Source organism: Pyrgilauda ruficollis, unplaced genomic scaffold, assembly GCF_017590135.1.
Source record: "Pyrgilauda ruficollis isolate IOZ18807 unplaced genomic scaffold, ASM1759013v1 scaffold48, whole genome shotgun sequence".
Classification (NCBI taxonomy): Eukaryota; Metazoa; Chordata; class Aves; order Passeriformes; family Passeridae; genus Pyrgilauda; species Pyrgilauda ruficollis.
In genome coordinates, this window is record NW_024526377.1 from 4,955,066 (window position 1) to 4,969,865 (window position 14,800).

Consider the following 14,800-nt stretch of genomic DNA (forward strand, 5'->3'; position numbering starts at 1 on the left):
AAGCCCTAATATTTGGTCTCTTTCAAACCCCAGATGCAAGACTTGATTCCTGAATATGGGTGTTACCAAAAATAGCAAACTGAGGAAGTGGCCATTTACGTGGAAAATAGAAGAAAAAGTACAGAATAAAGAGCAAATAAACCTTTTCTAACCACTCACAGAAAGAAAAGAAAATATTCACAGCCAGAGGCTCCATCAAGCTCTTCTCCCCTCAGAAATGTATTTGCAGAAGTTTGGGGGTTTTATTTTACTCATTGACTGTATCTTCTGCCAGCCCATACACATCTCTGCTGTGACATGAAGATTTGCCTGCCCAAGCTTTTAGTTCTGCCCCTGCTGTAGAGAACTTGGGGGACGCTTCTATTCAGAACCTTTTGCAGTCTTTGTTTTACTCAGTACATGAACTCAGGGCAATCTTTCAGGTTGTAGATATTTGAGACAGTGAAACTTTGCCAGCTTTTAAAATCTCCAGAAGGAAACATGTTCAAAATCAAGCATACACAAGGATGCTTTGCTTGGTCACAGTGAGTTTTTGGATCCATATATCATCTGATTTCAGTACTCTTTCCCTACCAAACTTGGCCTTTTAATAGGGCAACTTCAGAATTTCCACAGAAACTGACACTTTCAAAATTTGTGAAACTTTTGGAGTTATGATTTTGTTTTGCTTTGTTTTAAATGAATGCCATTTGGAGGTACTGGATACTTGACAAACCATGCTGAGCATGTTCAGATCTGATGTGGAAGAATATGTTTGCCAGATTAGTGGGTAAATATTGTGCAGCCTTGGATTTAATTTTTCAGCTGTATTAAGGGGGCTCATAATTCCTTACTCCTCATGAAATGCAAGGAAGCTCCTTTTCTGAGGGAAGCTCTCATGATGTGTTATCCCTTTTCTAGTCTCACTCATCATAACTCTGATGACCATGCTCTTCCAAAGGTCAGGTTAAAATACATGGTTCTCACTCCATGTGCTGGGAACCAACCCACAGACAAGATACTCTCATCAAAGATATGTTTCTTTCTCTCTCATGACCAGCTGAGTCAGTGCACCTAGTCAGCAGCTGGCAAATATCATGCCTTACAAACACAAAATATGCCACTGCAAATCCTGTGAGAGAATAAAACCCATTGCTCACTTGAGTTCTCATCTAAATTGAGTGCTGAAGTGAAGAATAAGACCAAGTGGTGTTTATTTCTTCTTCTTTAGTTCTTCCACTCTTAAAACTCAAGATGGCTCTTACAGTGGCCCAGATTAAAAAAATAGGTTTTTCCTTTGCTTATCTGGAACCATTTTCATCTCAATAATTAAGCTAATAACAGTGCTTGTTTTCCAGATCTATTAAAAAAGAAGAGAAATCTTTCAGGAGGGTAGTATTACTGGAAATTCTGCATGCAGTGAACTAAAAGGATTGTCTCTACACCCAAACCCAAATTACCTCTTTCTCACTATTTTTGGAAGTCAGTTTCTCCAGTTGTGAGCAATGGTATCCCATTAGTATCAATGTCTCTGCTTGTTTGAAATATAAAAAATCTCATGGGTGCTGGCCAGGGCTTCACAGAGTTCTTTGGGCTCCAAGGTTTGAGACAATTTCAATTTGAAGATTTGCTGTTTGGTTTTTGTTTCTTTTTAACTTGATTTTCAAGACTTGTAGTTATGCTTTGAGCAAATTCACTAAGTATGTTAATCAGTTCAATAGATCGGGGTCTTTCATATCATGCATCTGGGTTGTGGGGTTTTTTAGAGCACAGAGCTAATTTTAGCAGCTATTATCAGTAAACTGATGCAAATGTTTGGAAATTAGTCATTTGAACCATGTCAGAGCTATTCCAACCTTTCTGTTCTAGGTCAGTTCTTATCAGATTTAAACTAATTTTTCTGCATTTGCAACAACTAGTTTTCATGTTTACTCAAAAATGTTGTGCCGTTCTTTCTTGCTAAGAACATTTGCTGTGTTGGCACAGCTGTAACAAGAATACAAAGAGTCTGGGGTAGAGACTGGACTGTAGCCTGTGCTCTGGTTTTGATCTTCATGCTCTGGTTAATCTTCTGCAGTGTTCTTTAGTCTTTTGTTCCTACTTCCTCAGTTCACAGCCCTTCCAGACCTTCACTGCTCCCTGTGCTAGTTATCTTTGGTTTCCAGCCGAAGCTGATTTACACTCAGTGTGAATACTTAGTGCTCGTTTGTCCTTGTACCAGCATAGTCCCAAGGTAGAAATAGCTTTTCTTTATGGACATCACATCTTTATGGACCTGCTCTCTGTCCTTACATTAACATACTTAGTTTGTCAGAGCTATGATAAAACTCTATTTAGTCTCCTCTTGTAAAATGGGCTCTCCATTTCTTCATGTGCCTCACAGCACCTTCTTTATATCTGCTCCTGTCTCAATGTTTCTCTTTCCACCAAAGTTTTCAGAAAGATTTGTCATTTGGTTAGAGACATAATAAACATACATAGAACTCTTCCAAATTAACTGTGGCAGAGCTGGAAACAGCCTAACTGACCCTTCACCCCTTTGCTTTGATCTTTAGAACTCACTTATTTTAATTTAAAAGCCAAGGTTTTACGTTCTGCAGGTGGAAAGATTTTTCTTCTCATCTTTTGTACCTGCACCAGGGAACCAGGTGTTCTGACAAAATATATTGATGGATATGGTGGGTTTTTTTTCTAGGGAGGCTCAGCTTTTTCTCCAGCATCTATAATTACTACCAGGAGGGCACAGACCCAGGCAGAAGCCCTGGCTGAAGATGTGGGATGCCCTTCATCCACCAGTGAGGAAATTGTAGCCTGCCTTCGCCAGTTGCCTGCTCGTGTCCTCAATGATGCTCAAACTAAGGTACAACATAGCAAAGCATATGCCATTGACAAGAAATCAAAAAGTTTCCATTCACACAAAACTGTGGGAGAGAAACCTTAAAAAATAATTTAGTCTGAATCCTTGTGAAAGAGGAACTGGACTATTTTTGGTGGAAGGAAGTTGTTGTCCATGACATCCAGCTCTGAGCTATGAATACTCACAATTTGATTCTCCTTTAGACTAAATTCCTTTTACACTGCTTTAATCATGTCTTCTGAAATAAATCTAAAAATTGTTTTTTCCCTTCTTTCAGTTCCCTCTTGCCTACCCCTGGGTGTTACTCTAGAGGAGAGTCAAATGTCTGCAGCTTTAATAACAGAACATGGTCTGCAGCTTTAATAACAGAACTTATGCAGAAAATGAAGCAGGATGGGATGTCAGTGTTCAGTATTTGAAGTGGGAGGCTTGTGAAAGCTGCAGTATAAATAAATCTAGAGATGGATCCTTTACCCACAAATTAAAACACCCACCTGCAATAAATTTTTCGATGAGGACCAGCATGAAGTCAATCCCTAGTTTAAAACAACATTTTTATAAGACCATCATTTCTCTTTGCCTCTTCAGTTTGTTTCACCTACTGAAACTGTCAGCAAAATCATTGTTTTTGCCAATGATGAGTTTGCACTTATATTACCTGGTCACTTGTTCACTTGAAAGGAATCAATCAGTTGAATTAAACATAAATAAAATAGAATTTAAAGGGTAAGCTGAATTAACTGCACAACTCTTGCTCTTTTTTTTTTCTTTTCTCCCAACATAGCTGCTAGCTATTAGTGGCCCATTCCAGTACTGGGGTCCAGTGATAGATGGAATTTACCTCCGAGAACCTTTGGCTAAAGCCCTGCAGCGTCCTTGGCTTCGGAAAGTAGATCTGCTCATTGGAAGTGCTCAACAAGATGGCCTCATCAGCAGAGCCAAGGCAATTAAGGTAGGAAGACACTCACTGTTAATGAACTGATGGCATCACTGTGATTAAAGTAATGACTGTAATCACATGCAGCCTGGAGAGATGCTTTTTGATTTCTACAGGTTGTGAATTATGCTTCACAGAAATACGCAAATGCATTGTCCTTCTCCAGCCAGTCTTGGTCAGGACAACTAATAGCATAATAATATGTGTTGATTAATATTTCTGTGGGAGATACAAAATCGTAAGAGACCAGAAGTGATTTAGCATTTATGTCCTACTGTCTTTAAAAGCCTATTTATATTTCAATCTCAGTAGTATCTCACAAAGATGAAAGCAACTTAACTATAAATTTCTTCACTGTGCAGCAGGATTAAACCACCATTTTGAGGTTTTTTTTAGCAACCTTTTTCTCTGTTGTCTCCTAGAAGTACATTTTCTTGTAAAGATGATTCTGAGTATGGACTGTTATAAGGAACAGTACTGGCCTGATTGTGGCCTAAGGTTTCTGGACAGAAACTGATGAAAACAAAAATAATTGTATCCATGTTGTACTGTCTGTTGTTATCTTGCAACAGGATTGTTGCAAAATTTCACCTCTTAGAAGGCATTGAAATGTCAGTCCCATCTTCTCTTTGCTGGTAGCCAATAGCACATAGACCAATGGAATTCAGAATTAATGACCCACCTGAATTAAAGTTCATATTACTTGTTTACTCTCTATCAGAACTTTCCTGCTCTTTTTCCATTTCTTTTTCTCTTTTGTAATCAATTTAAAGAAAAAGTCGTAGCAGAAAGGTACAGAAGATATTGTGTGATGCTGGAGGCCTGCAGATAATGATCCAGAGCCTCTGACATGTAATAAACCTCAGTGACCTCATTACAAGTCCTGTGATGAAGACTAGGAAGTGAAATTCTTTCCTTTACCACTACTTCTGCATATGACAGTTGTCTGCAAAATTGAGATGAAATTCCATGTTGTATTAAAAATTTTGCAACAAATCATGGTGTTGATGAAAGGCACAATAAGAGCTAAATCCCAGCACTATCAGATTGAAAAGAAAAGAAAAAACACTTCCAACTGAGAGTTCAGTAGAAAAATGTTGCCTGTCCAAAAATTAAACTGGAAATATCTTTTTTATTTAAAGGCTTGCAGAAAATAAGATTGGAAGGGAACTCAGTAAGTTGGTGCAACTCAACCATAAGAAAGGGTCGTATCTACTGATGATTTTTGTTTTAAATTTCCCTCTATTTCTATTTTCCTGTGGCTTCAGGCTTTTAGGATTTGAGGGAATATGAATGCTTTGACCAGTCTGTATTCCTGTCTGGGTTGTTTTCTTAAAGATCTGCTGCAAGGTTGAATTTTCCTGATTTCTCCCTTGTAGACACTGTTAGGGTATTAATTGTTGGGAAACTGTAATGGTCCTTTCATCACTGAGCTACTTAGGAAGATGCAATCTCCAGGTCCTCAGCAGCATTTCTGTGTTCTAGCCATGACCATGTATGGTTGCAGTGAATCTGATTATGAAGTCCTGAATAAGCCACAGACGTATTTAGCTACAGTTACAAAATCTAGTGCAGATGGTGGTTGTTACTTGGAAGTCTGTACCCCATTTCCTCTGTCAAAAATGTCATAAGAGATCTTTAACCTGTGCTAAATGTCCTCTCTCCACAATAGACCTCAAAGAAGAATTTGAGACAATCCACCCTGTATCCCAATCATCTACATAATTAATGTTAAGGGTTCCTTTGAGGTAAATCTCACTTGCAACTCTCTAGGAATAGCCAAAGCTGGTTTTACTGGTACTAAGCAGTGTGGGAAGGCTTAGCTGATAGAGCACTGAACAGCACTTGGGAAATGAAGGCATAATTACTAGTTTGCCTTTGACTACACCCAAAGTATTTAATCTGTTCTAAAAAGAGGGAAGCAAACCTCCCTGGGTTGAAAATTCACCTATGGCTGTGGTCCTGCTCTGCAGAGAGATCTATGGATGTATTTCAGTAGACAAACACAGCTAAAAGGTGCTCTGGCAAGCCTATGGAATTGGCAAAGTCCTATTTCAGTGGACAAACACAGCTGAAAGGTACTCTAGCAAGTGCATGGAATTGGCAAAGTCCTATTTCAGTGGACAAACACAGCTGAAAGGTACTCTAGCAAGTGCATGGAATTGGCAAAGTCCTAATTTTCATCTTTAGGATGGTTGTTGTCAGTGTAGACAGTGCAAAGAGTGAGGGGTAAAAACATCTAACCCCTACTGACTTGCTCCACCAGTTCCTGGGAATAACTGTGCTGGGCAATCCTGTCAAGGACTGGTTCTGTGAATCCTGATTTCTCTTAGTACTGATCCTGTAAATGGTAAGGAGACACTTTGAGCCATTTGGATGTAAGCAAGCTTGAGACATGATGCAAATCTGCCTTAGACTGAAGTTGCATGCAAGTGTTATAAACTCTTTGCACTCTTCACACAGAAGTGAGAGTGAAACTCTAGGATGCAACCAGACCAGAAGATGGAAAATCCAGTTGGCACCGTGTTGTTCTGTGGGATCTTACTGGCCTTGGGTTGCTCTGGGTGTCTCTCTATTCCCACTGCAGCACTGTGCTTGTGCCTATTAAGGTCTTTGCTATGAAAAATGAAACAGAAAGACAGAAGGCACCACTTATGTGCTAGCAAAGCATTTATGTTCAATTTGCTTACAATTTAAGGCTGAGGTCTCGATGTTTGCAGCAAGAGAGTATGCTCATGTAAAGTCCATTTTATGGCATTCACTGAAATGCTTATTCATGTGAACTGAGCCAGATCCATCACTTCCTGGAGCACTTCCTACTCATCCCCAGTGCAGCAATCATAAGGTTAAAACTAAGTGAGAAACAAAGCAGAGTTTGTTAAGGGAATGGCAAGTGGTACCATAATGCACTGTTATGTGACATATGGACTGGTTAAGCCTGAACCCATTCACTGCAATTCCCATGGCACACCTTCAGGGAATATTAGCTTTGAGCAGTCATAGATTAAGGCAGCTGAGCAGAAACCTCTAAAAATGTTGATTTCAATTCCCAAGTGGACAAAATTTTATTCCTGGCCTATATGTGATGCTCAGGTGGGAGGACCTAATGGCATTAAATTTATGGATTCACTCATGCTGCTCTATGTCTGTGTTTATCTCTATCTGCATGGAGGTCAGTATAGCCCAGTCTGTGTGCTCCATATGTTAAGCACCTACTATGTAATCTCCACATGGCAAGGAAAGACTGAGGTTGTATTTCATGTGTTTTGTTTCTTTTTCTTTCCCTGCTTAGTTCAATCTAGTTGGATGCAGGACCCAAATCCAGAACATAGGGGAGTGGGTAGATAGAAATCTAGTTTATTTACCTCATGTAAGCAAACAAATCTGTGCAGACAGTACTACCATCCTGCAAATTATTACAGTCACTTAATTTCTTTATGGAAAAAGGTATTCAGCAATATACAACAGGAGATAGATATGTGTATATTTGTTGTAATGACCAGGGAGAAGTGTCTCCATAAATGCCATGAGTGAGGAGAATGGGCTGAACTCTTCATATTGAAACTCGTTAGGAATCTTGGAAGACTCTGCTGAACGGTGGCAGGTCTTTCACCATCTTTTGTGATAGTGTTTCTCAAAAGCCATTTAAGGCCTAAGATCTTTACATACACTGTTAGCATTATCACTGTTTCAGTTTGTTAAAAAAGTACATTTTGCCCCTTGGAATATGTAAATATTTGGTCTACCTACTGCTGCAATTTCTTTTTAAGTAAAACACTGGGCCAGTTTTACTCATATGCTCCATAAGCTATCCTGCAGCAACAGGAACAGTAAGCAGTATTTATCTTATTATTTAGGTAATGTTTATGATGTTTTTGAATCATCAGAAGAGTAGAAAGGAATCAATGTGCTGCCTTTAAACATTTTCTTAAATAATTACTTAGAAAACCTGACTATAACTCTGAGCCAATTCTTAATGCTTCTTTAAAGGTTAGCAAAATGTAAATTATTTTACATGATGTGCAGCTGTTTCTGTTAATCTGGTAGCAGCTGTTGTATCTACTATGATTTGAAAATTGTTCCTTGGTCATATATTTTCTAATGGGAACATATGTTGGACATGGAAAATCGGTTGAATTGAATCAGTTTCTGAGAAGTTAAAATATTTTGTCTTTTTCATGTTTAATGAATTTTATTTTGAACATATTGCTTTGGTTTTGGCTATCATGTTTAAGTCAGATGTTTAAATTATACTGTAGCCAAAGCAATGCTTGAGAAATTGTTTCAGGTTGTGCTATTTTAGTGCTGTTTGAGGGGTGAAAATTCTTACCATCTTACAAATTCTAGTTCTGTTTATCATCCATCTCTGCCTGTTGAGCCCTTTTTCATCTGAGTCAACACAACTTGACGGCCCCACAATATCATAAATTATTGCTGAGAAAACTCTGAAAATTGCAGAGTTTTCGGGGCATTTTGAAGACCACAGGAACCTGTGCATAGGCCACCCCAGAAAGCAAACCCACACAGCCCCTTTCCCCCACCGGTTTGGGAAGGATTCCTTGGAGAGAAGTGGAAAGAGCCTGTTTATTTAACAAGCAAAACACCCCAAGCACACAAAATGAACAATACCAGATGACAACACTTTCACCGATCTGAAAAGGATGACAAATTCAGAAAGTCTTTCCTGGGAGTGGTCGCTCTGTTGTTGCTCCCTCCGGCGCTGGGGATGGCTGCTGCAGCCACAAGATGTAAACTCTCGGTGTTTCCCAGGTCCCAGTCCGGAGCAGGTTTGAATGGTTTCAAGAAGGGAAGGGAAAAAACAGTCCAGGGAAAAATCTGGACCGCTTCACTAAACTAACAGAAGCAAAAAGCAAAAGCAGAGCGGGAGCAAAGCAGGAGGACCTCACCCTTGGACACAGGCTTAGTGCTGTGACCACTTCCCTGGGGAGCCTGTTCCAATGCCCAGCCACCCTCTGGGTGAAGAACCTTTCCCTGACATTTAACCTAATCCTCCCCTGACACAACTTCAGGTCATTCCCTTGAGTCCTGTCACTGTTCACAAGAGTGAAAGATCAGTGCCTGTCTGTCCACTTCCCCTCACAAGGAAATTGTATCTGCAATGAGGTCTCCTCCCCTCAGTCTCCTTTTCTCCAGGCTGAAGATACCAAGTGACCTCAGCTGCTCCTCATATGCCTTCCCCTCCAGACCCTTCACCATCTTTGTGACCCTTCTCTGAATGCTCTTTAGGAGCTTAATGTCTGTTTTATATTGTGGTACCCAAAACTGCACAAAGTCCTGGAGGTGAGGCCACCCCAGTGCAGAGCAAATCAGGACAAGCCCCTCCCTTGCCCTGGCAGTTTAGTGTCATTGGCAAACTTCCTTCGAGTTCTGTGCTCAGGTCATTAATGAAGATGCTGAAAAGAGCTGGGTGGAGAACAGAGCCCTGTGGGACCCCACTAGGGACCAGTCACCGGCCTGCTGTCACCCCATTCCATACCCCTCTTGGTGCCTGACCCATGACTCAGTTGCTCACTAGTCGTGTATCAGGCATTCAGGTGAAAGCTGAACATTTTGTCCAGAAGAATTGTGAGACACAGTATCAAAAGCTTTGCTGAAATCCAAAGAGATTACATCTACTGGCTTTCCCAGATCAGCTAAGTGGGCTGCCTTGTCATAAATGGATTAATATGCAGGATTTTCCCCTCATGAAGCTGTGCTGACTGAGACCAATGACTGTGCTGTCTTTCAGGTGTTTTTCAATACATCCCAGAATAATCTTCTCCATAACGCTACCAGGCACTGAAGTGAGATTGACAGGCCTGTAGTTTCCCAGATCCTCCTTGTCCTTCTTGAAAACTGGGACAATGTTCACCAACTTCCAGTTAACTGGGGCCTCTCCTGATTCCCAAGACTGGTCAAAAATTATTGAGAGAGGCTTTGGAATGACATGAGCCAGCTCATTGAGGATTCTCAGCTGAATCCTACCAGGTCCTGTAGAGTTGTAGGGATCCAGCTGTAGCAGCAGATCCCACACAATTTCAGTCAACTGTGAGATGGTCATTCTCACAGTCATGGTCTTCCAGCTCAGGGCACTGAGGCCCTCATGGTCCATCATCAGTGTTGAAGACAGAGGCAAGGAATGTATTGAACATCTCTGCTTTGTCCATGTCCCTGTGAGGAAAGTGACCATTTTTATTCTGGAAAGGGTCCATGTTATTTCTACACTGCATTTTTGAAAAAAACTTTCTTTGCCCCTCACATTTCTGGCAGCTTCACCTCACTTGAGCTTTGGCTAAATGAATTCTCTCCTTAGAGTTGCAAGCAGCATTTCTGTGTTCTTCCCATGACACCTGACCTTGCTTCAGCTGGGCCTACACCTTCCTTTTTTGCCTTATTTCTGAGAGAAGATCCCTCTCCAGCCAAGCCAGCCTTCTGCCTCTTCTCCTTGACTTCTGACATTAAATACCCAAGGCTGACCACACGGAGTCAGATCAAAGGGCTGTTCAGAACAAAATGCTGTTTTCAGCAGTGGTTAAAAGAGGCTGCTTTTAAGATTAGGGCAAGCAAATCTGATACTTCTGGTAAAAGCTCCCCAAACCTCTAGCACTTTACAGCTCAGGGACTTCCTGTCCTGAACTGATCTTTCTGTATTTAATGACTACCAAATTATTTTGGTTTTAATTTTTTTTTTTAATTCAAAAAATCATTCATTAAACCTAATTTTCACCAATTTTTGGCATTTACAAAAACATTTGGCAGGGAGTTTGTCATCTTAACCATATGTTGGTGTATGATGATCCACCTCCTTCTCTGTGGTTTTCAACCATAACCTTTATTTGATACTTGACCATTTATGAGAGAGTGATGGATAAGTTCCTAGGTTACATAATCAATACCCTAAGTTTTTTTCACTTTGTTTCAGTCTGGTTTAAGTATCCATGACAAGAGTAGAACAAGTTAATAAATCCCTTTTAAAAAGCCAACAAAATGAAAGTACTTCATGAAAGTTGCTTGTATGGGTTGATTTATACACAAGAGATTGGATTTTGCTCTGCTACAGAAAAGTGTCTTTTCTTACCCACAACTGCTTACCCCAGTCTTCAAATGAGAGATTCTTAATTAAACAAAGCAATCCTTCTGCTGGTTGGTAGGAACCCAAAGTGATGTGTGCCAAAGCTGTTATGGAAAAATTGCTTTGGAATTCAGTGAACTGGCAGTCAGGTCTTCAGTGAACATTTCTATTTCCTGCAGAAGAATATGTGTCCTTGCTGGTTTTAAGCTGAATGGTTTTGCAGGCAGGAGTGCTGTGCAGTTTCATATGTGGCATTTGTGCACATGAGGTGACGTGTCAGGAGTGAACTCCCCATCTTTTTTGGAGTACAGCTTTATTACTAAAGCTGGCACCACATGACTCTTTCACATTGCATGGGTCAAATCCAGCAAAAGAAGACTCTATTAAAAATACAAGGCAAATTGCCAGGATCTTCTTGGACCTTGGGATACTTGGTAGAGTTTTCAAATCCCTTAAAGTCACTTATTCAAAATGCACAGAGTGTTAGAATACCAAGCACAAACCTCACCCTCAGCACATGGGAACTTTTTTTCCATCTTTAATTTCTGTGACTCTACTGAAAAGGTATAATTCCATCTGTACTTTCTGTATAGGGTTGTGGAAAGATCTTCTAGCAGCACGATGAAAACCAGCTGTGGGCCATCAAAATAATATATTAGGTAAAGCATCTACAGTAACTAAACTGGGCAGACTCTGGCCTAGTTTGCATCAGACTGACTGCCCAAAATAATAGAGGTGGTTTGTTAGATCTTTTTCTCAGGGGTTCTTATCCAAGTTTCAACCAACATCCACCTGTATAGTGCCCTCTTTAGAAAAGACTTGATGCACAGAAAAGTTTGGGGTAGATTTTTCTTTTTTCATGAAGTTGTTCTGTTTCTGAAATTGAAATAAGTTTTTTTAAAAGTGAAAAGTTTCAGTTGATAACATAAAAAACTTCCTCAAAGAAAGATGTGTTGAAAAATTCCAGCAGTCTTTAGCTTTGGTAAAAATATGTTTCGATACACAGTTTGGCATAGAAGGTGGTCCCTGTGGCATGGGCACTTTGCTCTGGGGAACTTGCCTTTATGTTAGGAAAGGTCACAGATCTCAGAAAAAAGGGCATTTCCCTGTTGGTTTCTCTGAAAGGCCCTAAGGGTTATGAAGTTTGAAGATCATAGCTATTCCCTGCATTGGGATTTGAAGGAGTGGAATTTCTCTTCTAGGTCTAAGGCTGATATTATTCCAGAAGGGCCCTAAATGTGGAACTTGGAGCAGCCGTATTCCTTTGTAGGTGTTCTCAGAAGAGGCAGAGTGACATAGTGACATAGCCATGAAATGGCCTACACAACATGTTTGCTTTCTGGAATTTTCAAAGGAAAGAAGCAGTAACTCCCTCTCTCCCCTCTAGTTTTCCTTCATGGAGATCATCAGAAAGGCAGCACTGGCCACGCGTGCAGTGGAGGGCTGTCCCTGGGAACCCCTTCTATGAGAAGATTTCTGTACTATTAGAGATCCATTGGCACAGCTTGGTACCTATGATTTGGACCTACTAGGTCGGTGTTTCTCTAGTATAGTGTGTCCAGAAGAAGCCAATATTTCTCATTGGTGACAATTTTGGGAAAACAAAAGTAAGACTGTCTCCTACTCAATCCCTTAGGAATCAGAGATCACAGCAGAGAGGACTTGTTCCAGCAGAGGGAGATCTGAGCCTACATTGTTCCTAAAAAAATTATCTTTTGGTTTTGTTTCTGAATTCCATGTATGCACTTTTTTCTCAGAAATTTGAAGAAAGTCAAGGAAGAGCCAACAGCAAAACAGCGTTTTATCAGGCTCTGCAAAATTCTCTAGGAGGAGAAGAGTCCAACTCATTCATTGAAGATGCAGCTACATGGTATTACTCCCTGGAACACTCAACTGATGATTATTCATCCTTTTCCAGGGCGTTGGAAAACGCCACCCGGTAAGAAAGTCATCCTAGTACAACTGTGTGATTGGAGTTGAGCAAGGCTTGTTTTGCTTATCTAAAGTGTGTACTTATATTCTTGAAAAAAAACCTTGAGAAATTCTTATGTAAATGAACAGAAAATGGGCAATATGATTTCATTTTCTCTGAGGTTTCCAATGTCATTGGTAAACAGAAATTGAACTGATTTTTGTGCCTTGTAAAAAGTTTGACATGTCGTTCTAGAACTGGATATTGAGTTCAGAGTACTAATGCTTCTTTTTGCATTTTCATGTCATAGATGTCTGGGTTGCTTGCACACTGTGCATCAACAGTTCCTTGAGTTGACTCATCCCTGTGACAGTAGAATTAATAGTCTGCCTTTTATTCCCAGTCCCCTAATTATACAGTCAGATACTTTTTCTTGATGGTCAAATTTGAAAACTTTTACTTCAGCAATTACAATAATTTTTTTTTAATTATGAAACCTGCAAAATACATTTATTCACAATGTCAGGCATGACTTGAAGCCATTTCCTCTTGCTTGTTACTTTGGAGAAGAAACTAATCCTCACCTCACTACAACCTCCTTTCAAGCAGTTGTGAAGAGCAATAAAGTTCCCCTTGAGCCTTTTTTTCTCCAGGCTAAAGACCCCCAGCTCCTTCAGCTGCTCCTCAGCAGACTTGTGCTCCAGCCCCTTGCCCAGTCCATTGCCCTGCTCTGGACAGGCTCCAGCACCTCATGCATGTCAGCAGAGGAATGAGCAACTTGCCTGCAGTAAATGCACTCCCATCCTTTGCATTGAAACATTGCATGGACCTTTGGGAGGTGGAAGTTGAAAACTTTCTGTTTTCTGTCTCTGAGCAAATTTAGGGACTGGATGTGTAAGTGGAACAGATTTTCCAGAAATTAATCAAAAAATTATTTCCCTATTCCTGTTTCTGCTGTATGAGCAGATTAATTGTGAAAACTCTACTTTTCTAATGTGATGTAGCTTATAAACTGGTGACTTGAATCCTAATGGGCCTGTCCAAGATGTTCCACCTGTGTTCTGAACTGAGACATAGCTACAGGCTCCTGGTATCTGCATTCTCAGTGTTTTCTGTCCCACTGTGAGCCTCTCCACAACACCTCAGAGACAGGATTTTCCTTTTATTCCTCCATCAGAGTTGCAGAATGTTGCTCTGGGAGAGCCTTAGGGAGCAGGAGAGGAACAGGAGCCAAGATTCTCTGGGAAACATCTGATTCAAAAAAAAGACAGTAATTTCTGGGTGGTCCAGGTGTGCTGGTGCACTGAGGTCACAGAGGAAACAAGCCAGAGGTTTGTGGGCTGAGCTTAGTGTCATTTATCAACTCACACATCTTGCCACATTTGTCCTCCTTTGCAGCCTCTCCCGGGGATGGGCCTCCCATCACCACGACACTGGGGCCATTGCCTGCAGTACATGCAGAAGCACTGTGCTTTATGGGCATCAAAGCCAGGACTTGTATTCAGTCTCCTTCCATCATCACTGCTACCCCTAGGGAAATATTCTTTAGATCAGCGAGGATTTAAGCCATAATTAGCCACTACAGGACTTACATTTTAACCATTCTTATCATCCAGAGAGCCCTCTATAAGGAGCTGTTATAACACAGGGCTGTCACATTTGACCACTGGCATTCAGCCCAGGGCTCATTGTGGTGCAAACACTGACTTTTGCAAAGCTGCAAGGGCTGGCACACCACCCATTTCCAGCAGGAATGGGATACACCACCCATTTGCAGCAGGAATGGGATACACCAGCAGCTCCTCAGGCTCAGCAGCCTCCTAGGTGTAGGGATTGCCTGCTCCTTTACGATATGAGGCATAAATTTGGCTAAGAAAAGAAGTGAATGGTTTATTCCTGGCCAAGCAAAAGGATGAGTAGTGAGACGAGGGCATCTGATGATAATACTTTGCTTCAAACTCTTTGGAAATTACTCCAGCTACAGCAGAAAGTGAAGTGAAACAGTAGGCACAGAATGAGAGTCACCTATATCAGCATCATGTA

The 14,800-nt window shown here is 40.7% G+C and overlaps 1 protein-coding gene across 1 annotated transcript in view; it reads left to right on the forward strand.

Annotated features, from left to right (window-relative positions):
- The window catches only part of LOC121359883 (thyroglobulin-like), a 131,485-nt gene that overhangs the window by 97,790 nt on the left and 18,895 nt on the right, over window positions 1–14,800 (forward strand). Inside the window, exons 34-35 of the mRNA XM_041479149.1 lie at window positions 3,621–3,788; window positions 12,603–12,784. Of these exons, the coding sequence (XP_041335083.1) occupies window positions 3,621–3,788; window positions 12,603–12,784 (350 nt within the window). The remainder of the gene's footprint in view (window positions 1–3,620; window positions 3,789–12,602; window positions 12,785–14,800) is intronic.